At 47.1% G+C, this 24,699-nt stretch overlaps 1 protein-coding gene across 1 annotated transcript in view; it reads right to left on the reverse strand.

The window, feature by feature from the left end:
• Positions 1-24,158, reverse strand: part of EEPD1 (endonuclease/exonuclease/phosphatase family domain containing 1) — a 116,954-nt gene extending 92,796 nt beyond the window's left edge. Inside the window, exons 1-2 of the mRNA XM_032643690.1 lie at positions 23,647-24,158; positions 22,155-23,219 (exon numbers count right to left, since the gene is read on the reverse strand). Coding sequence (XP_032499581.1) covers positions 22,155-23,032 — 878 coding nt within the window. The 5' untranslated portion in view covers positions 23,033-23,219; positions 23,647-24,158. The remainder of the gene's footprint in view (positions 1-22,154; positions 23,220-23,646) is intronic.
• Between the last annotated feature and the right edge of the window lie 541 nt (positions 24,159-24,699).

A 24,699-nucleotide genomic window follows, 5' to 3' on the forward strand; every position in this document is an offset into this window, starting at 1 on the left:
TCAAGGGCTGAGAGACGGCTGGGGAACTTATGAGACAAGGGACAAAGGAGGGGTGACAGTGTGAGTGTGGCAGGGGGTGCTCCCTGTGAGCATGGGGAGTGTGGAATCTATGTAAAAGCCCCGTGGGAATCCACCATGGTAGCAGCTTCAGAAAGGTTAGGTCTTCCTTTTAGAAGTCATACTCTGACTGCAGGGTGTGGAGTGGAGCGGATGGGAGGCTCTGCAGGAGGCCTGGACCAGAGCTAGGTCTTGGCCATCGTGGGGAGAAAACAACCATAGCCACAAATAATGACACAGATGATGGTCATGGTGACGATGATACTGGGAACCAGAGGCTGCTGTCAGTGCTTTACACCTGTTAATTCAATTATTTGTCCCAACAACCTCTGGGGAGGTCCACCATCACCCCCTTTTCTGGGACAAAATGAGGCACAGGGAGCTTAAATGACTTACCTTAAGTCAGACACTCATTGAAAGGACCAATGAAACAGACGTGAGAATGGCTGAGAAGTCAAGTAAGATGTCTAAAGCCTAGAACAGTAACTCTGTGATTGCTTTAGTGGGATAAAATTTACATACCATGAAATCACTAAGTGTACAATTCAATGACTTTTAGTAAATCTATAGTTGTGCAATCATCACCACAATCCAGTTTTAGAACACTCAGATCCTCCAAAAAGTCTCCTTGTGCCCATTTGCAGTCAATCCCTATTCCCACCCCCGGACCCGACCACCAAATCCACTTTCTGTCTCTAAAAATGTATGCAGTAACATTTTAAGTCAAAATATATTGAATCATTTTGGGATTTATTATTTTTCCTTCCACTGAAGACATTCAGAGTACCTAAGAGCTAACTTGAGGAGAATCAGGCAGCTTTATTTTTAGGTTGTACAATTTTATACCATATGCTATTTCCCTCCCACCTCTTTGCTCCTCACTGAAAATGATTTATTCTGCTTTCTGGCATTAGCAGTTTGTTTCCGAGTATATTTATAATAGAGTCAAGCACATATCAAGCTAGCACGATCTAGAGTCAAATACAATTAGCTCTTTAATGTGAGATGTTTCTCTGTACACAAAAATAACGTTTTATTTCAAGTCTTCATTTTTATTTTAAGGGGGTCATTACTACGGAAAGATGGTAACATCTCCACCAGAAATACAAACAGTAATACTTGAGTAAGTCAAACCCTGCTAATATTTTTTCCTACCTGTTCACAACTGTAACAGTGGTACCTCCCAGCATCTGAACAGAAATAATTTTTCCGTTCTGTAACCTGAACAAATCTTATTCAAATAGCCATTGCATAAGAGAACTTGCTGAATTTACTGGGCTCCCATGAGACCCAATTTTTCTACCATAAAACAAGGCCCAGTAGTCCTACCTCTTCTCTCCTCCTTCCAAACTTCTGCTCTGTTCTGGGCTGTGTGAAGGAGGGAGTCTTCTCCAGGCCATTCTTGAAATGATTTGCCCCCAAGCAAGTGCATCGACCTTCCCTGGGAAGGCCCTGCTTTATCCTCTTTACCCTCTTTAGGACACTTCCTTCCGTGGGGCCTTTGCTTAGCTTCCCTGCCCTTCCCACAGCCCCAGCCCTGCCCCATCCTGGGCTCACCCTCATGACCAGGGAGGTGGATCCGTTTGTGGTTCCCAAGTTCCTGCTTTACTTGGAAGTGCCAGCAAGGGGCACAGGTGCAGAGCGGTCCCTGGGCCTCACCTCCTCAGCCTTGCCTTCTACTCCACACACATCCCACCAGCTCCATCTATGCCACTCACTCCATGGCTGAAACTGTACATGTCCCAGCCTCCAACCGCCACCCCTGCAGCCCTCCAACTGCAGAGAGTCACCCACTCTTCTTCAACCTTGCTGGCACAGGGTGGTCTGCCTCTCAGCCCCTCTGGCTCCCCTCTTTCCATGTCCAGCCTGGGCCCCAAGGTCCAGCACTTCTATGAAGCTAAAAGCCACCAGGTCAGGCTGGGCCCTGGTCCCCACAGTGGTCACACTGCTCTTGATGCCTCCCTTATGAATAGCTCGAGAACAGTGACTCTTAACCAGGGATGAGTTTGCTTCCCAGGGGACATTCATCTGGAGACAGTTTTGGTTGTCATACCTGGGGCAGGGGGTGCTCCTGGCATCTAGGGAGTACAGGCCAGGGATGTTGATAAACATGCTACAGGCCAGCCCTCACAACCAAGAATTACCTGGCTCAAAGTGTCAATAGAATGTGAATCTATGAAAACCTCAAAATGAAAAAATTTTTAAATTCAAAATTGCCAAGGTTAAGAGACCCTGCTCTAAAACACATCCTTCCTTACATGTGAAGGCGAATTTCAGCCCTTACTGACTAGTCAACTGTTAAGTTTTTTCTAATCTTAAAAATGGTTTTGTGTTTTGAAGAGGACTCTTAAGAGACACATGTAACAAATGTCCTTTGATCCAGGTGTCCACACTTGTGCTGGGTCCAGACATGAGCCAGGTATATAACCATTCAGCTGGTAAGAGCGATCAGAGGGCAAAGAGAAGGCCAGGGTCTTGGAATGGGCAGCACGTGAAGAGCCCTGAACATACAAACCATGAAGAACCAGTAGCAAACGCCATCCTCCGTTTGTCCAGCGGCCACCTGGCAGAGGACGGCCTGTCACAAGGCCAGGGAGGCAGTGACTGATTCCGGATCAGAAAATGTCCAGGGCAGGTGTGTTTCAACTGGGCTTTGTGTGGTGCAGGCCCTTCCTGGGCCCCTAACCCAGAGCAGACCCCCTCTTACGGGCTTTATGTGTTGTACTTCCAGATGAGACTGCATTTAAAAAAATGTTTCCTTGGCTAAACAGAGTTTTAAAACCACTGGTGCAGGGGCTATATGTCAGGGTGTATCAGTTAAGATTCTTTATTTTTTTTAATTAATTTATTTTATTTTATTTATTTATTTTTGGCTGTGTTGGGTCTTCGTTGCTGTGCGTGTGCTTTTTCTCTAGTTGTGGCGAGCGGGGGCTACTCTTTGTTGCGGTGCACGGGCTTCTCATTGCAGTGGCTTCTCTTGTTGCGGAGCACAGGCTCTAGGCGTGCGGGCTTCAGTAGTTGTGGCTCGCGGGCTCAGGAGTTGTGGCTCGTAGGCTCTAGAGCGCAGGTTCAGTAGTTGTGGCGCACGGGCTTAGTTGCTCCGTGGCATGTGGGATCTTCCCGGACCAGGGCTCAAACCCGTGTTCCCTGCATTGGCAGGTGGATTCTTAACCACTGCGGCACCAGGGAAGCCCCCAGTTAAGATTCTTAGTTGCAAGAAACAGAAAGCAACACTGGCTGATTTAAGCAGAAAAGTATTTCATTAAAAGGATATTAAGGAGGTAGGGTTGGACGATCAGGAACAAGAGGCAAACATGACCCAGAACTATGGTAGAAAGGACCCCACTGTCTCAATGCCAAATCCTTGATGTAGCAGCCTGTGCAGCTAACAGTAACCAACCTTGGACATCGCTCCCTGTCACCAGCCATACTCTCTCTAATGATCCTGTGCAAACTGTCCCTATGGCCACAGTGAGCTCTTTTTTTTTTTTTAATTGTAACAACTTTTTTCTTTTCCTCTGCTTCTTTTTATAAAGTCCCTATAAATTGAAGTGTGGGTGGATGTATTTAAATATTTCTCTTTTTTTAACTGAAGTATAGTTGATTTGCAACATCATATTAGTTTCAGGTGTACAACACAGAGACTTGACATGTTTATAAATTCAGAGTGAACTCTTCATAGTTCCTGAGTTGTTAGTGCCACTGGCTCCCAACTCAGAGATTGGAATGGACACACTGACCTGCAGAGCCCAGGCCCTAGCTGCAAAGGACACTGGGAAAGTGAGCCTTTGCATTTCCAGCTTCCCCTGTGCGTGGTGGACTCTGCTGCCCATCAAGTCTTATAAGGACAGAAATTTTCTAAGCACAGAAGGGATAAAGTGGGAGGGACCTAAAAGAATGACAGTGGGATATAAGGGCTCTGGGTCCTCAGAAAAGTAAAATGCATAAAATGCATTGACAAGAGGGGAAAAAGGGCCCAAGTATTATTTATATTTTTTGTATGTTTTAAATGTTTCATATCAAAACTAAAAGTCCCTACTTGGATGCCAAAAAACAAACTTCACTCTTTGGCCTAGAACTATGCAAAAGACCAAGGACATGGGAGCAGCCACCAGGCCACTTGGAAACCTGGTTAAAGAGAAAGAAACTTCTAATTTTCACCTGGGTTGCTTTTAGGTGAAATCAGATGCCAGTACCACTGGGCTTGGCTGAAACTAACCAAGGAGGAGAGCCTGCAAATAATTAGAAGGCAGTGTATAGCCAACTGCATACAGGTCTTCCCAACTCTACTTACTCACTGAGAAAGTGGAAGAAGCAAAGAAGCAATTAACAGTAAAGATAAAGATCTGTTTTAAAAGATGGGTATATTTATAACTCACACATACCCAGACACTCTGTGGGTGGAGGCATATACAGACATATGTCTGTGGTCAAGCAGGAATCCATGGACATGTGAGAAGCAAAAAAGATTTGCAAAAATGGGACTCAATAAATGATGTCTGAACTATAGAAGATAATTCCAAGTTCTTTAATCTCAAATTTGACATAAAATAAAGTCTGACTCACTGCTAGCGTTGCCCTGAACAAAGAAAATTAATTTTAAATTTAAACATTTATAATTTATGGTCACTACTTTTTTTTCTTTCTTTTTTTTTTTTTTTTGTTTAAAGCCAGCGACCATGTTTTGGTTCTTCCACCGGGCCTGCTCGTACTTGTATACCTACTCATACAAGAAGGGCAATCTGAGATTTAAAAAGAAGAATTGATTTATGCTTGAAAAATATGAATCATGGGGAAAGGCAAAATGAACTAAAATTATTCCGGGTGAGAATATAAGGTGGAAGGAGATTGAACTGAGGTCTCCAAACATACAGAGAGAGCCTCACAGAGGTTCTGACTGGCTGGTTTTTACTTCTACTAGGAAGGACTTAGAAAAATGGGCCTAAACTACAAATAAGGGATGTACAGTAAGTGAAGGAAGAGTATTATGGTAATAAGAACAGTTAAATACTGGAATGAGTAACAGCGCAAAACTTTGGAACTTTAAGTTCCACAGAGTTCTATTATATTTAACTCTGGGGATTTTAAAAACAGGGAATCAAAGTATCTAAGATCTAAGCTAACACAGAATGCACAGGACCTTCGTGGAAAAATAAGTTAAGCTTTATTAAAAGTTCCAAAAGAAGACATAAATAAATGAAGAAACATAGATTTTCCAGGAAAAGGTGACTTATCATTTCAATGATGTCAAATTGTCTCAAACTTCATGTATAAAGTCAATGCATTTCCAATCAAAATTCCAACAGGATATTTGAGAAACTCAAACTGATTGTAAAACTTGTCTAGTCAGAGATTTCTTTTCCCCAGCATGCACTATGCTCCCTGTCTCCATGCTTTGTTCTTGCCAGTCCCTCTACCTGGAATGCCCTTCTGCCTTTTATTCCCTCAGCTAACTTCAGTCACCTTCCAAGATTCAGTTCAGGCTTCTTCTCTTCTAGAAAGCCTCCCTTGGACCTCTAGCTTGGGCTAAGGGATGCATCCTCCACAGCTTCGAGGTTAGCTACTGTCTACCTACCTACCTACTACTATCTCACCCTGAACTGTGAGCTTGTCAAAGGATGGGGCTAGGTCATTCATCTCTGGATACCTAATACCTGGCACAGGCTGGCACAGGACATGCTTAATGAACTACTTTCTTGTAAGGTAACACCCAGATGACAACTCCTACGTACTGAGCACCTACCACGTGCAGCCCAGTGTTAGGTGCTCGATAGACCTCTGACCTTCTCCACTGACCAGCAAGGTTGCAGTGTGACAGCCCCTATCAAATGAGGGAGCCAAAGTTCAAAGTTGGTTAAGCAGCTTACCCCAGGCCACCAGGCTAATACCGGGCGTGGCCACGTTTGGAACCTTGGCAGAGCTGGCTCCAAAGCTCTTTCCAGACCCCGCCCCGCTCCGCTCCCCACGTTCTCCTTCCTGTTGTGGAGCGCCTGCCACGAGCCGCTGCGCAGAATGATGGCGGACGAGACAAGCCCCACACCGGCCCGGCCTGTGCAGCGGTAGAAGAGGACTGAAGCCCCAACCGACGGAGAAACCAACTGGGGCCGGCACAAAAAGTGAGCGCTCTTCAACGCCCCTCAAATCAGAGCCTCATCCGGGGGGTCAGCCCGGCAGAGGCTCCCACCCTTACCAGGGCACCCATCCACACACCACATCCACCCGTCCATTCCAGACGGGGATCAGGCACCGGGGCACTGTCTCCTCCCACGAAGGCCCCGGCCGCACCTAAGGCCTCGGCCCCGACCCAGGGAAGGCGGTCTCCACGGCGTCACCCACCCGCCCTATGGCAGCCTCACCCTTGGGGCCCGCTTTCCCCACCAGGCCCAGTGGCCGGGCGCTCACCTCACAGCCACCTGCAGTCAAGGGTAAGCACCCACCGCCCCGGGGAAGCCAGAGTCGAGGCAGCCACTCCCCTTCTCTCAGGTTAGGGAATTTTTTAAGCAGAAGAACAAGGAAGGAGAGTTACCTGACCAGATGCCACAGTATTAACAACAGTGGGTTACAGCACCGGAACGCATGAGTTGACACACAATAAATTTGCCATGCACATATGATAAAGGATGATAAAGTGCGCATACAAATCAGTGGGGAAGAAGCTAGTTGTCTGTGGACGGGACAAAAAAATTGAAAAAAAGAAAACTGGATCCCGACCTCATACCTACTCAACGGTAGACTCCAGATAGAGTGAAAACTTAAATGCAAAAGATAAAAAAACCACACAACTAAGAAGCTAAGAGGAAAATGTAAGAATGAACTTGGGGTGAGATGGATCTGTTCAACAGCATCCAAAAGGGAATTAATAGATTTAACTACAGCAAAATTAAGAATTTCTGTTGTGTGCAGGGCACCACAGACAAAGTTAACAGAGGGTGATAAAGTGGGAGAAGAGCTCTGCAATCTCTGAGACCAAAAAGGGGATTGGCATCTAGAATGTAAATGAACATTTCAAAACAACTGAAAAATAAAAAGCAACTTTACATTTTACAAAATGGGCAAAGGCTGAGAAAAGGTGTCCCCCAGAGGGGAAATCCAAATGGCTAGAAAAGTATGTGAAGGACATGGTAGCAGGGGGCCTGAGGCAGCCTGGTTCGCCATCACCTGGGGATGGACACTGGCCCACCCTTGCACGTGGCCAATGACTAAGCAGCAGTCAGGAGCAAAGAACTAGCTGGAAACCATAAAAACACAAGGTTTTTTGTTGATGAAACCATTACATTTTTCAAAGATATGTCTAAGGACATACATTTAACACTGTGCACTGGGAATCTATGGGAGGGGGATGAATGGGGAGGGGGATGAAGAAGACAATTTTTAAATAAAACCAAACAGAAGTGGAGCCTAGCACTGATGGATGAGAGAGTGCCATAAACTTAAGAGTCTAACAATTCAATGCTCTACAGCTGGGCTCAAAAGAATAAGGAAATTAACATTATACACATTTCATCTGTCTGGGGTGACTTAGGCAGAGTCCTGTGGGAGGTTCTTTCCTGGTGCAGGGTTCTGGAATTTGCAGATATTGTCATGAACTAGCTCCAAATTACCTCTCATTGCAAATCCTGGCATAGGATGTTACATTTTGACTTTGGAAAAAAGTAAAAACGTGCTGAAGTTCCATCCAAAACACATAATTTAAATGTGAAAATCAAAGGACCCCAAGTGCTTCTCAAGGACAGTGTTACAAGTCCAGTGCAGCCAGACTGCTCCAGCCAGAATATGTAATGAAGCACACCAAATGGAATTCTCCAGGTTCCTTTCCAGATGGGGGGTTGGTTTCTGTAGGATGGCAGGCATTTTTTCCTATTACAAAACAATTATTCTAGGTTAGGCTCTGGTATAATGATCCTGTGACTAAGGGGCAAGGAAAAGGGGAATATGGAGTGAAAAGGGAGTCAGGACAAAGATATACTTTATCAGCTTAGAAACAGGTGTGAGAACAGGCCACCCAGCGCTATGCAGACAGTTCTCCAAAGAAGACATACAAATGGCCAGTAAACACCTGAGAAGACGCCCAGTATCACTAATAGTCATTAGGGAAATGCAACTAAAATCCCTAATGAGATACCACTTCATGCCCATTAGTATGGCTATAATAAAAAAGAAACAACAACAAGCGTTGGGGAGGATGTGCAGAAAACAGGAGCCCTCATATATCACTGGTGGGAATGTAAAACAGTGCAGCCATTCTGGAAAACAATCTGGCAGTTCCTCAACGTGTTAAACGTAGAATTACCATATGACTCAGCATCTCCACTCTCAGGTATACACCCAAGCGATATGAAAACGTATGTCATACAAAAGCTTGTACGTGAAAGTTCACAGAAGCATTATTCACAATAGCCAAAAAGTAAAAATAACCCAAATGTCCATCAGCTGATGACTGGATAAAGGAAATGAGGTATATCCATATAATGGAATATTATTCAGCCATAAAAAAAGAAATATACTTGGCTACAACATGGATGAACCTAAGTAAAAAAAGCCAGACACAAAATGCCATATATTACATAATTTCATTTATAGGAAATGTCCAGGACAGGCAAATCCACAAGAGACAGAAAATAGATCAGTGGTTGCCTGGGGCTGGGAGGAGGGGAGTGACTACTAATGGGTATGGAGTATCCTTGTGGGTGATGAAAATGTTCTGGAAGAGTGGTGAGGGTTGTGCAACTTTGTGAATATACTAAAAACCACTGAATTGTACACTTTAAAGGGGTGAACTATGTGGTATGGAAATTATCTCTCAATTTTTAAAAAATCCTGTGTCCCCAAAGCCCTGCATTCCTGACCTCACTGGATGATAAAATTGGATGACTTCCTCAAGTGCCGGCTGGGCCCTGTTCCAGGGAGCACCTCCCTTTTAAACTTGTCTCTCACACTTTCTAGATATAAAAGACTAGGAAAGAACTGTCCCCTTCCTTAACCTCCTGGTTCCATCTCCAGGTTTATGGATTCTCTGCCTCTGCATATAAAAGTGTTTGGGCTCTGAGTAATTCTGCCCAGCTTTGAACTTCTGCTCCACACTCACCAACCATGTGACTTGGGCAAGTTTACTTAAATTATTTAAGTTTCCTTATGCGTAAGGTGGGAATACTTTGCCAACCTCACTAGGATGGTGCAAACATTAAGTTAGTTAATGAATATAAAAGGCTGAGCAACAGCACATGGGGCAAAGTAAATAGTCAATAGGTGTCAGGGGTCGTTTCTCCTTTCCACAATTTCCTGAGTGTTAGGGTGCCGAAACTAGGCTGTATGTACAGTCTGGGAGTACAGAGGGCATCACACACAGAATGCCTGTTATGGGAGGGGAAACGCAGGCCAATAGGGGAGCCCATAGCTGTGGTGCTTAACAATAGGTCAGGGACAGTCGAAGTTGAGTAGGTTTCACAGTGGTCCCTCTGAATCACACCTTTCCACGGCAACGCTGAAGGGCACTACAATTCTAAAGGGCAGACAAACTCATGTGTCACCATTACTTGTAGCCAAGGGCAAGCAGAGAACTTGGCAAAGTGGAGCTGCTGCGTTGGCGGGGGTGGGTAGAAGGTTTCAGGTCACTGCTGGCATTTCAGGAGAAAACCAAGGACTGGCAAGTTGGAAGGAGAGAAGTTCAAGGGAAACAAATCCCAGTCCCTAACTGCTGGTGTATGCTTGCCATGGTCCGGCCAGAAAGCCGTTCCTCTTGTCCAGCAGACTGTCACTCCAGGAATTCTAACACAGCTTTCTCCAGCATTTAAACTGTTAAACAAGTACTTGAGATCGTCACTGCCCCAGGAAAAACCAAGAGGAACAGGCTCCTCACAAAAAGCCAAAAAGGAAGTCCCTGGGCGATTTTTCTTACACCGTCTTGTTATGGGCTGAATCGTGTCCCCCAAAACCAATATGTTGAAGTCCTAACCCCCAGTACTCTAGTATGTGACTGTACTTGGATGCCATTAGAGTAGCCCCAATCCAATAAGACGATGTCCTTATGAGAAGAGGAACTTTGGACACAGACAGGTACCGAGGGAAGACCATGTGAAGACACAGGGAGAGGACGGCTATCTACAAGGCAAGGAGAGAGGCCTCAGAAGAAACCAACCCTGTCGACACCTTGATCTTAGACTTCCAGGCTCCAGAACTGTGACAAAATAAATATCTTTTGTTTAAGCCACCCAGTCTATGCTCCTTTGCTATGACAGCCCTAGCAAACTAATACAATCTTAACTGTAAAAACAAATACTTTTCCTTCTCTGAATTGAAGGGCATTTGGTAGAAATAGTGACGATTTTCCCCCTCTGTAGAAAAAGCCTAAGGGTTGGAAGGGATTTTGTGATTCAGAAGAACTGCATACATTTAAACATACAGCCTTTATCAATATAATCCATCAATAAAAATACCACAGTTATTTTGATGAACACAGATATGTATCTGGAATCAGGGGTTATGGGTAATCCTGCAGTCTTATCTCTCACTCATCACCCAGTTTATTTCTATATCTTGCTTTGGTAGGTCAATGACAAGAAATTCCTGATTTTCATAGATTAGATAAATAGTTGCAAAATAGTAACATTCTGAACAATCATCTAGAGTCTCAGATGTTCTTCAATTTACCCAAAAAGTTTAAAGGACAGAAGCAACTTTTATTTCCAAGCTGAAACTCTCACAATATCTAAGTTGAAACTCTCACAATATCTAACAACTATCTGCACTTTTACTGTAAATGTTGGAAGCATCAAAACTAATACAATTCAAGATTACAAACCTACTCTAAACAGTCCTGCCTGGCATTTAACAGAGCCCAGTGTGTGAGTACTGAGACACGAGTCTGTTACACAGTTTCACATGTATGAACATGAATTTAACATGAACAAAAACTGAACTCGAACGTTAAACTCAGAACGGCTAAAAAAGACAGTACAGAGTTATAAACTTGGAAAGGTGTTTTATACACCATCGACTCCAGTCCACCTGCTTATTAAATCCCCCCCAGCTCACAGTTATTCATGAGTTTCATAAGCGGGCCATCTAAGGCACCGAAGAAAATGCTGACTAGTACAGGTATTAGGTCAAAATTTTTTTTAAGAGCTCATTATTCCTTCACCTCTTTTATTTCTAAAAGTTGCACGAGATTTGGGGGAAGAAACTGGGTCAATGAACTCCTGACCTTATAACTAGTTATATTTTTGAGTCAATCTTCTAGAAAAAATAACAGTGCATCAGTAACAACCCACAGTTACTGCCAGGGGTCTGCAATATACATCCACAGCAAATGCTGTCTCTAGACTACAGAAACAATATAACTTGAGCCCAGGTAGTAGTGTTCTTAAAAACACAACAGAGGTTCTCCTAACCAACCTCTGCTCAAGGGATCCACCAGACTGTCCCCACTCCCTTCCTAAAACATGCTGAGAGCTGGGCACCCGTGGCACGCTGAGTTCTCCTGGCGGATGAGCTGTGCACTTCCCCTCTTGAGTGGGACATCACATGCTCATCCAGGGTCAGCTGTGTCTGTCCCCAGACTTGTTTTTGTCAGTTGTATATATTACTATGGTCTCCTAAGTGTGACATAGACTGTCGAAACAGGAATGTGAGCAGAAAAAGTTGTTTCTAAGAAAAGGAAGATGAATGTTAGCCAAGCTTCTATGAAAGCAAATTGTTTAAAGAGACTGCTGTCAAAATAGGTGTGGGCAAAATGACTGTAAAAAGACTGGAAAGTCATAAAAATATAGTATCCCAGGCTTCCCTGGTGGTGCAGTGGTTGACAGTCCGCCTGCTGATGTAGGGGACACGGGTTCGTGCCCCGATCTGGGAAGATCCCACATGCCGCGGAGCGGCTGGGCCTGTGATCCATGGCCGCTGAGCCTGCGGGTCCAGAGCCTGTGCTCTGCAACAGGAGAGACCACAGCAGTGAGAGGCCCGCGTCCCGCAGGAAAAAAAAAAAATTTCCCACACACAGATTGCTTTGCAAATACCCTTGCTCCACTTTGAATAAAGAAATACTGGATACACACACACACACACACAAAATGATATTGTTATCAGCATACTTATGAAAGATCATGACTAGGGAACTCAAACCAAGGTCTTGGTTAAGGGAGCACCTAGTCCAGTAAAAAGGCTGGGGTGATGAATAAAATACAAATTTGTGGAAAAGCATTAGTGAACTAACAGTAGCTTTTTATCATCAAGCCTTGGGATCCAATTGCTTGGATTATAATCCAAGCTCCATCACCTAAAAGCTGTGTGACCCTGGGGAAAATTACTCAGCTTCCCTGAGCCATCTCTCCTCTATCTGTAAGAGGACTGATGATGGTATCCAGTGTATAAGCCATCAGCCACAGTAATTATCAGTGTTAACTATCATTGTTTTTGTTCTTGGTACAACTACTACTACCACCACGGTCATGGACACTGAAAATATAAGCACCATATGTGGAGGGGGAGGGACACGCAGTATTTCACTGTTTAAAATGAGTCCTCAAATTAAAAACAACTGGGAACCACTTTGCAAAGAGCTAACCAGTAAAATGACACAATGACCTGCAGTTGCAAAGGCTGCTCACCAAACAAGGAAGGACAAAGCCCCAAATCTACCGGCAGGTGAGTCCCAAGCCTAATCACTGGTACTTAGAGGCCACTAAAATTTTTACTTTTTTCCCATTTAAGAAAACAGAGACTGCAAAAATATTTAAGTCAGACTGAATTTGCTTAATGAAAATACATTCTGGGGAATTTTTTTTTCATAGAGAATTGGATAAGTATTTTTAAAAACAACAATCCACCTGAGACCTCCCACTTTAAAAGACACCATGCTTTTAGCATAAGCTGAGAAACACGAAGTAGTGACTTCACCCTCCAGCTTTTGGGTGAGCAAGCCAGGTTCAGATCCCTAGAACACAATCCACACCCAAAATGCACACAACCTTCCATGTGGCCACGTGAACAACATTCTCTTGGCATCACATTTCAGGAGTTTACAGCAGCTTCTAGATAAAACAATTGAAGGCCCAACTTAACAGCTTAATCAGGTAATGGCTGAATCAAAATAGAATTCGCAGGAAACAAGGGCTTGTTGGAAACAAACAACTGAGCAACAGAGGTAGGCAGCTGTACTCAGTAAAGAAAACTCAGGGTTTCTTTACCCAGTAGTTTAGTACAAGGATTCAAGACTTCTTTAGGGGTGGCACAGTGGTTAAGAATCTGCCTGCCAATGCAGGGGACATGGGTTCGAGCCCTGGCCCGGGAAGATCCCACATGCTTCAGAGCAACTAAGCCTGTGCACCACAACTACCGAGCCTGTGCTCTAGAGCCCGTGAGCCACAGCTAGGAGCAACGAAGACCGAATGCAGCCAAAAATAAATTTAAAATTTTAAAAAAAAAAATCTTTATAATGAACCGCTTAACTCTGAGCACATCTCCCCAGGGTTTCTACCCACTGGAGTCCAGCTGTTTGGCAGCTGTCAATCAAAACATTACAATAAGAATTGCTGTCCAGATCAGGCCTGTGTACAGTCATCAGGAATAGAATCAGGAAGTTTCTGAGGTTCCTAAATATTTGTTGAGGACTAAAAGCAGAGCAGGGCATTTCTGTGGCCTATGCTGGATGTTCAGATAAGACTCACTGGTGTGGAATTTCCACTAAGCTGCACGTGACTACACGCAAACCAGAGTGTCCATGCATGATGAACACATCACATTTTAGTGAAATGCGTGATTTTATTTGTTACTGGCAGAGACTGCTATTAAGGAACTCCAGGATAAAATCTTTTGTTAGGTAGGGTAATTTTGAAATAAAAATAACACCTACCTCAATGCTCTTCTCTCCTGTGAGGCACCGTGTTGGGGAGCCTGCCACGTTCCCAGTCTGAGCCCAGGCGGTAGGCCAGCCTGGACCCTCACCAGGCGGCTGCAGTGGGAGCGGCCGACTTGCCCGCCGACAAGACCCTAGCCGCTCAGACCCCAGCCCCCACTCCGGACTAACTCCTCTCCAACCACCTGACTTGGTCCTGTCCCCCAGTCCTTGCTCTCTGTGCTGAGGTCTCCACCCACCTGCAAGAGCCAAGCAACCAGGTACCAGACCCCTGTGCTTCTTAAGCTTGACCTCCTCGTTCAAAACACACATCACCCCGGTAAGTACCTGCGAGCGTGTCTCCTTGTAAGACTGTGACCTCCCTGATGCCAGGGCAGGGTCTCCCTGTGCCTCTGACCTCACCAGGTAAGTGCTCGATCAGTGTTGAATTTAACTTATGGAAATGTCTTCTGATAGAAACAGTTACCTAAAACTCCCCATGTATGTCCTCGTTCTACGTGTACTTGATACTAAACAGCAGAAGGGGCCTTGTCAGATGCCCGGTGTGTGGTTAGGCCACTTAAGATGGCTGTTCTCTTGTTCTCTGTACATCCCCTGCTCGACCAGTCCCTGATTCACTCACATGACTACCCAATCCTCTTAATTATAGGGCTTAATTAGTCCCTGGTAACTGATGAGCACACCAGACGTCAATTCCCCCCTACAAACAATAGCCTCCTTCTCCAGCAAGTACCAAAGACTGCTGCCACATCCTGCCCACCGTCTGCCGAACAAGGTGGGGAGTCGATCCAGGACCCTTTGTGTAAGATTCCCCAGTCCAATAAACCACTGACGTCTCTGTCACTGTCTCTGGGCTCTTTCTTCGTCTCGAGGCTGGACAACTATAAGGCTTGGAGGACTGCGGGGTATAGCCCAACACCCGGGCTGCACAGAGGACCACAAGGCCTCTTCCTCCATCCACGATGGACCAAGATCCCACACCTGTCCACAGCAGATGGAGGGGTGAGGTCAGCAAGCTGCATCATGCCGACACAATGCAGAGGCATGTGAGTCAGCCCCGGGATTTCTTAAATGCCTCTGAGCCTGTCTTCTAGGAAACTACCCAGTTAATCCCCACAATAACCAAAACACAGGCAAGTCTTTCCAGTTTCTGCTTCTAAAGATCCTCTTATCCCCACCCACTTCTGCTCCCCGGTCACCATCCTTTTCAGCCTTTATTCTGTATCAGCCTCTCTACTCAACTCCCAGGACCCACTCCAAGCGGCTTCCCCCACAGCCAGAACAACCTGGTAACAGCTAATTCATCACCTCTGCTTCTAATCCTCTGTGGCCTCCTCCTGCTGTTAAAGTAAAAGCCTTGCAGGGCCCACCCACCTGGCCCTGCCTCCCCCTGCAGCCCTAGCCACCCGCCACTCCCGGGACCCCACTCTCTCCAAAACAAACACTCTCAGGGCCTTTGCACTTGCTGGCTCCTCGGGTGAAGCACTCTTTCCCCCAAGTTTTTCCATGCCTGGCTCCTCAGCTGACTCTTCAGCTTTCAGCTAAGGCTTCCCTGACCCCCATCCACTCAGCAAGCCTCCATCACCCTCAGCCTTCGCCACTACCCATAATTATTTATCTGTGTACCGACTTGTCCATCTTCTTAACTAAAATGGAAGCTCCAGAAGAGCACCAGCTTTGTCTTGTCCTACACTTTATGACCACAGCCTGACACTGGGCTTGGCACTTAGTGAGAGCTCAAAAGATTTCTGTTGAATGAATGAATAAATAATAAAGGAATGAATATCTCCTGGAAGAATCAATACTTTCCACATCCCCGCCCCACCCTCACCAAATCAGATCCCAAATGGGCTCAGCTTTCTGGAAAGACAATAGTAACAGCTTTCCCTTTGGTGAAATGAACCCTGCCTCCGCCCACCCCAGGCCTTCCCTTCATTCACACTCTCTTCCCTTATTAATCCTCAGCAGTCCTATTTCTGACCACCTTTCTCTCTGGAAACCACCCAGATCTCCTTGGCTCAGAAAACCGGAACTCCGCCTTGGGGCGGAGCCAAGGTCGCAGACTCACATTTGAGGGTCCGCGTGGAGGGGCCCTGGCGCCCTCTGGAGTGCTCTACCTCTGGCCAAAAGCCCTGTCCTTCCGAGAAACAAAAACAGGAAGGGAGCAGAGGCCTCCAGTGGCTTGACACAGTCCCGAGAGTCTAGGCAAAGCCCTGATGCCTGGCCAGCCTCAGGCCCAAGACAGGAAGGAAAGAGCAGGTGGGCTGGGGGTCAGTCAAGGGACGTGGAATTTGGGAAGAGACACCTCCACTCCCTGCTCTGAAATCAAACAAAGGTCTGGCTTCAAAACCTGATTCCAACATCTCCATTTCTGAAGGCCACATGGCTGCCATTTAATCTCTCTGAGCCTCCGTTTCCACAGCTGTCAAAATAGATTTCACAATTTCTACTTTAAGGGGATTGCTGGGCACTTTGCCCCCAGATGTTATGTCTGGCTGCATCCATCTACCTTTCAGTCCCTCAGGATGAGCCCATTATTCTTTTTTTAAAATAAATTTATTTATTTTATTTATTGTTTTGGCTGTGTTGGGTCTTTGTTGCTGTGCGGTCTTTTCTCTAGTTGCGGCGGGCGGGGTCTACTCTTCGTTGCGGTGCGCGGGCTTCTCATTGCAGTGGCTTCTCTTGTTGCGGAGCATGGGTTCTAGGTGCACGGGCTTCAGTAGTTGCAGCACGCGGGCTCAGTAGTTGTGGCTCACGGGCTCTAGAGCGTAGGCTCAGTAGTTGTGGTGCGCGGGCTTAGTTGTTCCGTGGCATGTGGGATCTTCCTGGACCAGGGCTCGAATCCATGTCCCCTGAATTGGCAGGCGGACTCTTAACCACTTGTGCCACCAAGGAAGCCCCGAGCCCATTATTCTTAAAGGAAAAATTCAACCAGGTATCAGTCCTACTCAGTGACTTTTGATAAAATGTATGGATTTTTCAGACTGTTTTGAGGCTGAGCCATAAAAGCTGATTAACATTGCTTAACTTGGTTTAAAAACAGGGCCAGTCTAACTCCGGAATTCAGCACATGCACGAACACAGCAGCCATTCAATAGGTGTTTTTCATTGAATGAATCAAACGACAAGATGGGCTGTGTCTATATTGAGCCTACTAATCAAGTCTGATAAACTAAAATCTCTTTTTTCACAATGAGTGCGTGCTGCCAGGCACTAATTCACCTTGTGCTTTGATATCGCAAACAAACACGAGGCAAGAAAACAGATTCAGACCGTAAAAAGGCTCAAGACTTTGAGACTCATGTTCCCTCTGACGGAGGCCATGGGGAAAATGTACAAGTGGGATGCTAAACCTCCTTATTTCTTTTGGAGATTATGCCAGCTCCCACAGGACTTACGCTTTCAGAAACCAAAGGGACTTTCCAAAATAGAACAACTCCTCAGCAAGCAAAAAACAAAAAATAAAAATTAAGCAACCTTCTCAACATCACTAATCATTAGGGAGATGCAAATCAAAACCACAATGAGATACTACCTCACACCTGTCAGAATGGCTATCATCAAAAAGACCACAAATAACAAATGCTGGAGAGGATGTGGAGAAAAAGGAACCCTCGTGCACTGCTGGTGCATGTAAATTGGTGCAGCCACTATGGAAAACAGTATGGACGTTCCTCAAAAAAATGAAAAATAGAACTATCATATCATCCAGGAATTCCACTCCTGGGTATAGATCTGAAGAAAACAAAAACACTAATTTGGAAAGATATATGCACCCCTATGTTCACTGCAGCATTATGTACAATAACCATGATGGGGAAGCAACCTAAGTTCCCACTAATAGATAAATAGATAAAGATATTGTTTATACACACACACACACACACACACACACACACACACACACACACACACACAGAATGGAATATTACTCAGCCATAAAAAAGAATGAAATTTTGCCATCTGCAACAACATGGATGGAATTGGAGGATATTATGCTAAGTGATAAGTCAGACAGAGAAAGACAAATACCGTATGATATCACTTATATGTGGAATCTAGAAAACAAATTAACAAACATAACAGAAACAGAGTCATAGATACAGAGAACAAATAGATGCTTGCCAGAAGGGGCCAGGGGGAGAGAAAATAAGTGAGGGAGATTAACATGTACAAACTTCAAATTACAAAATAAATGAGTCACGGGTATGAAATGTACAGTGTGGGGAATATAGTCAATAATTATGTAGCATCTTTGAACAGTGACAAATCATAACTAGACTTATCATGGTAATCATTTTGAAATACATAGAAATATCGAATAGCTATGTTGTATATCAGGAACCAACCTAGTGTTGTAGGTCAATTATACCTCACAAACAAACAAACTCTTAGAAAAAGAGATCAGATTTGTGGTTACCAGAGGCAGGGTGTAGAGGGAGGAGAAATTGGAGGAAGGTGGTCAAGAAGTACGAACTTCCAGTTAAAAGATGAGGAAGTACTACGGACCTAACATATAAAATGATTAATATCATGAACACTGCTGTGTGTTACATATGAAAGTTGTTAAGAGAGTAAAGTCTAAGAGTTCTCACATGTTTTTTAGAAAAAAACACGTTTTTTTCTATTTCTTTGAGTTTGTATCTATATTAGATGATGGATGTTCACTACATTTATTGTGGTCATCACCACATGACGTCTGTAAGTCAAATCATTATGCTGTACACCTTATACAGTCCTGTATGTCAATTATATCTCAGTAAAACTGGAAGAGAAAAAAAGAAACAATCTTCATTCCATAGGCGGGCTGCCACCAAATTTTGCAAGAGTATTTAGCAGAAGCATTCCTCTTTTAGTCTTGCTCCATAAATACTGAAAACAAGGAAAAACACTGCCTAAGACTGAGATTTGGCAAAGGAATCTGATGAAACCCATCGGTTCTGTGCCATAGCGTGACGTCCCTGAAGGCTCCTGGTGATCATGTGATTATCGAGCTTTCTGCTGTCCTATCTCAGGCTTCATGTGCAAAACATGATTTCTTGTAACTCATACACACTTGTCCACCAATGCAGCAGCATCTTAGGGCCAGAACAGACTATCCCGTTAGAGCCCCACCCAGGCATGCTTTAGTCCCCCACCTACTAAAGCAAACCCACAGAAAGGAAAACAAGAGCCAGCTATTCTCTTTGCAAAAGAAGTGCCCAAGCGTTTGTGTTTCTGTGGGCTTTTTTCCCCATTAGCTACATTTAACATATGGAAAAACTGAGACTTGGAGAAGTTAAGGAATTTCATCAGTTTAACACATTAAGAGGTGGAGCCAAGGGTTTTCGTTTTTGGTTTTTTGGGTTTTTTTTTTCCTTTACAATGGATTTAATGTAAGAAAATGGGACTAGTACACAACTGGGCAAGTGCCCTTGGTTAGGCAGGAGTAAAGTGGGATGCCTGAACAAGAGGCAGGATAAAGGTGAGGTGCTTACAAAACGGCACGCCTGTGAAGAGCATGGGTCTAAAGTCAGAAGGTTCTGGGTCCTGGTCCCAGCTGAGTCACTAATGAGTTGTGGGATGGAGGTAAGTCATTTAACTTCTTTGGTTTTAGTTTCCTCACCCAGAGATGGAGACTCATTAATAAAAGCATGCATTACCTACTTCCCAGAGTTACTGAAGAAATCCAATGAATGTGAAAGCTGTTGGAAAATATGAAGGCACACCCAGAAGTCAGGTAACTCCTGTACTACGTATATATGTATGTATGAAAATTAACAGCCACACAACGAATTACATGCATCTGTTCTTGATCCAACTAAATGTGTTTCCTCTTACTAATAAAAGGATCAACTGGAATGCGAGACATTTTTGTGAATCAGGATGAACACAGCTCTTGGAGAATGTGTACTGCTGTTCTGAGGACACGGGATCACAGCCAGGCATCTTTTGGTGCCCTAGGAGTCACACAGGCAAATGGACCCACTCCAGGTCTGCAGGGGGTCAAGCCCTAAGCCAATTACTTCAGGTTTACCAGACACTAACAAGGTGCTTGGAGCACCCAGAATACCGAACACATCATGAACAGGCAAAAGGAACCACCAACCCACAGGGACAATAGATGTGGCCAAGTGTGAGAAATGTGATGGGGACGTAAGTCACATTTAAAGTCACTCCCGGACGCTCCCTTCTACACCCTTCTGGGTTTCGGTAAGCTCTTCCTACACTCTCACCTGAGGACAGCAGCCAAATACCTTCAACAAATCACCCCTCGAGGAAATCCAAACAAGAGACACCAGGACAAATCCCTCGCTGGACAAGCTAGCGCTCTTCCTCGGTGTGCCCCTGGCTGCCCCAGGTCTGCCCTGCAGATCGGAGCCCACTCTGAGGTCGGCTGTTTCTTGCTCACTCTCCCATTTTCTACCCTTTACATTCATCTGTTCTAGAATCTGAATAAATTCTTCGAACTCTGGCCAGAAAGAACATCATATGGTTGAATAACAGGATGACCAGAACAACAAAAGATAGTACCTAGAAAGCTCTGCCTGGACTCACAGACCTTGTCAGAAAAGCCAGTGCAGGGGAAGGCGCTTTACAGGGCAACCCACAGGGATAGCTGACTGCCGATACACAGCACAACGGAGCTCAGACCTTAGTGCGTATCAGAACCAGCCAGAGGGTGCGTGAAAACACAGAGACCCAGAATTTCTGAGTCAGTTGCTGATGCTGGTCCAGACACCACGCCTGAAAACTCTGTCATAGTTAGTGGGCAAGGGCTACCCAGTCTATCATTCTTATTGGGGCAACTTCAGATTCTGACTCATCCTCCTCCACCCCCCAAACCGAGCCTTAGGAAAACTCATGATAGGAATTAAACAGCTAGCCCTCCTCCTCCTCCCTTCTCCTTGCCCATACATACACCCATGCAGCCACGGATGGAGAGAACAATTGCCAAGCCATACCCGACAAGTACCTCCTAGGCTGAGTCCCGTTCTCACCTGTGAACTAGATGATTTTGCAAAAGGAGTGAGTTATGCTGCAAAACAGAGGACATGGCGGTGCAGGAAGAGCACGCAGGGCTTCCCCAGGTCCCGTTCCCTGAGCTGGTGCAAGGTCCCTCAGTCCTCAGTGACGGAGCATGCCAGTGGGACGGTGCCAGGGAAACGCTGTGACCTGGTTTTCTCCTCACTCATTTATCCTGATGCTCTGCCACAACGCACTGTGATTTCCCGCCGAGAAGTCACTTCATGTCACTAACTACCGCCTCACTGGCCTCACCAACAGCTCAGGGCAAAAGAAAGCAGCGAGTGGCCCTAAACATACTGTGTCTCGGGGGGTGGCACGGCCAATTCCCTCCAGACCGGGATCAGAGGGTTTCTGCCCGGGAAGGGACCATTAGAAACATTTCTTTCCTTCCCAAAGTTGATTATGTTATATAATACACTATTGCACTAACAGCGGGAGTTACTGCTACAATAATATTGTTTTGTTTTAGGGAGGGTTAATGGAAGTTCCTACAGAAAGCAGTGTTGTGAATAATGTAAACACTCAGTGATAAGAGCCCATCCTACAACTCTCATCTTCTACGGTTCAAATGGGAAAATCTGGCCACTATTCACCACACTCCAGCTTGGACTTTTCTGACTCTGGGACAGGAGAGGTTACATACATTTGGGGCTGCAACTGAGGGCCTAAATACCAACTTCAGGCTAAATAAGGGAAAGAATGAAGAGTGATTCATTCGCAGCATTTTGGTAAATATACATAGCACATGTGTCTGCAAATACCTGGCCTTTAAGATGATTTTCTGCACACAAATAGGCATATCTGGTGGAACGAATGTGACTTGGCCTCCCAAGAAAAAAAAAAATCCAAGTAGCTCTTTCATACATGCAAAACTGCAATAGCTCCCAGGCTCTGAGTGACTGATCTGGTGTGAACCCCATGAAGTCTTGTAAGCCAAACTATATTCTCCAAAGCAGTAATACCAATACAATCTCCACTTATCCCGAAGTTAGGAACTGATCTCAGATATACCATGTTCAAGATACAGACCTCAAGCCCAGACAGCTGTATTCAGAAAATTCTGGAGCAGAAGAAGAGCGCAGCCACTCAGAACACTGCACGATACTAGCTGGGGCCTCAAGAACACTGATTTAAAAATCTTGCTCTCTCCCGACCCCGACAAAATCCACTCATTTGCATGCACAAATGAGGCCACACAAGAGCTGCCTTCACACCCAACACCGCTGGTGGTTCTTGTGCTCACCTGTTTTCCAGGAGCGTCATGCACACCACCTCTCGCACCCCAGGGTTGTTGGCCTTCTCCACTGAACAGCCCTGCAAGTTCCAGGTGGCCAGCCTCAGCACGGGCCGCCCATCCCTTGTGCCTCCGAAGGCCTCCACCGAAGGCCGAGTGGAGATGATCTGTGTAGGCCCCCCTGGGGGCAGGTCCAGGTCCTCACTCTGCAAGCTCAGCGAGGTGGGGCTGGGGTGAGGCTTGGCGGTGAAGGTCAGGCCCCCGTTGGTGTGGGTGGACGGGGGCCTGGACCTCTCGGCAAACACCTGGTGCCGTATCCTGTCCAGGAAGGCAGCACTGACCCCGCCCATCCTTACCAGGTCCTCTACGCTTCGGAAGGGCCCGTGCTCGCGGCGGTAGTCCACGATGCTGACGGCCATCTTCTCCGTGAGGCCGCGCACGCTCATGAGCTGAGCCGGGGTGGCTGTGTTGATGTTGACGCGCGGCGTGAGAGGCACAGCGGTGGCCAGGTGGTGAGGCTGCTGCTCCGCCAGCAGGTCCCGCCTCAGGGAGCTGGGAGAGTGCTGCGCCGAGCTGCCCTTGCTGCTCACGCAGATCTCAAACTTGACCTGCTCCAGCTTGGTGGCACCTACGCCACTGACCAGTGCCAGGTCCTCCACCTTCTTGAAGCCACCGATGTACTCGCGGTACTCCACGATGCTGCGTGCCACCGCACGTGTCACCCCAGGCAGGGTCATCAGCTCCTCCTCCGTGGCCGTGTTGATGTTGAGCCGCTCCTGATTCACCAAGATGTTGCTGAAGTTGCAGGCCGCGCTGAACTTACGGCTATGGGACAGGTCCGAGGGGTCCCGGGGGATGGAGCGGTGGCAGCCCAGGGTGCTCCCCATGGCCGGCCAGGATCAAGGGGCCAGGAAGGCCTCACCACCACAGAAGAACTCTCTGGCTAGGAAGGAAGCGCAGTAGAGCTCACAGGCACAGAAGGGAAGGTGCAGGATTCAGGGCATGAAATGGTTACCACAGACAAACACTAAATAGCCATGCCCAGCGTGTCCAAATCACCTTTCACTTGGCCACCTGGAAAACAAATTAATAAACATACAAATCGATTGAGTCAGTTAATCAGTTTGCATTAGCGCTCCCTACCTAGAGCTGGAGTTCTTAGCCAGGAGTCCAGGGCTGATGCCTGTCTGTGAACCTCTGAAAACACACATACAAGAGGGCTGGTCCATGAGGATTTCTGGTGAGGTCCAATTTTTATCACACTGGGGTCCAAAAACGCTATAAGCCGCTTCTCTTGGAAAGGGACCTATCCCCACCAGCCTACACCTCTCGTCCCTGCCTCTCTCAACTCTCCCAGAACTGGGGCCATCTCCCCTGCTTCGGTAGCCCCCATCTGGCACTCAGCGCCACCAGCAACTCTGGAATTCCGTCCTCACTAGTGCGGGCACGGAGAAGGGGTTTATCGCCCCCTACCAGACCCGCCGCCGTTCCGGCGCCCCACCTCTCAGCCGCTCCTCCAGGGCTTCCTCCTTCCACCTGCGGCTCCGAGGCCTGAGCCCAGGCCAGGACAGCGCTGGCCCGCCGCCTTCAGAGCCAGGGCCCAGGCGGGTGCGGGTCAGGGGCGGGCCGCGGGATCCCTCCCACGCCGCCTCGGGCCGCGCGTCCCAGATCTTTCTGCTGGAGAAACTCTCAAGAGTCTCTCTCCCAGAACCGACAGGAGCTGCAGGGCTTTGCGGAGGCGGCAGCGGCGGTGAAATCCGGCCGCTGCAGCTGCACCAAGTCTTGCGGCTGCACCAAGTCTTGCGGCTGCACCAGGACTCGCTGCGTTGCCGCGGTTGCGTTGATCCAGACAAAAAGTCCTGCCCCCGACTCGAACGCGGGATCCGCAAGAACCGCGTCCACACCCCAGCACCACACACACTGCTCCCGTTCGCCGTCCGTGTCAAAACCAAAGTCCCGGCCGCAACGCCCGCGCCTCCGCTGGCACCACGGCCACGCCTCCTCCCGAGCGCCAACTCCTCCCCCGGACTCCGGGGCACGTGGGGGCGGGGCCCGAGCGCTAGGCCCGGACCTGGGAGCTCCAAACCCGAGAGCGCGGGGGCGGGGCCGGGACGCGAGGTGGAGGAATGCTGGGCCCAGGAGTGTGAGAGGCTGGTGTGTGCTGGGAGAGGGCTGGCCTGAGCGCGTGGGGGTGGTGATGGCACGGGGAGTGCGGAGGCAGGGCCCAGCGGGGAGGGAGCGGCCCCTGGGCCGCGGAGGCTGGATTTAGAGACTGAACAGGCGGCGCCGACGCCAGAGGAGCTGCGGCGGGTCAACGCGGGGCTGTGTTCGGGTCCTCTGCTCCTGAGGCCGGGTTGCTACCGGGGACCGAGGGCTGGTTGTGCGGGATGGAGGCTTTTTAGCCTCGCCCGGGGCGAGACCTGCCCGACTGCTTTTCGGTGGGCTGCACCCAGGGGCGCGGCGGAAGCTACCGGCAGCCCGAGTTCAGTCCGTCTTTGGGGCGTGGGGACAGGGCGAGGGCGCTCCCAGTGGGGGAGGCACCCCTGCGGATCAG

The sequence above is a fragment of the Phocoena sinus genome, chromosome 9 (assembly GCF_008692025.1).
Source record: "Phocoena sinus isolate mPhoSin1 chromosome 9, mPhoSin1.pri, whole genome shotgun sequence".
Classification (NCBI taxonomy): Eukaryota; Metazoa; Chordata; class Mammalia; order Artiodactyla; family Phocoenidae; genus Phocoena; species Phocoena sinus.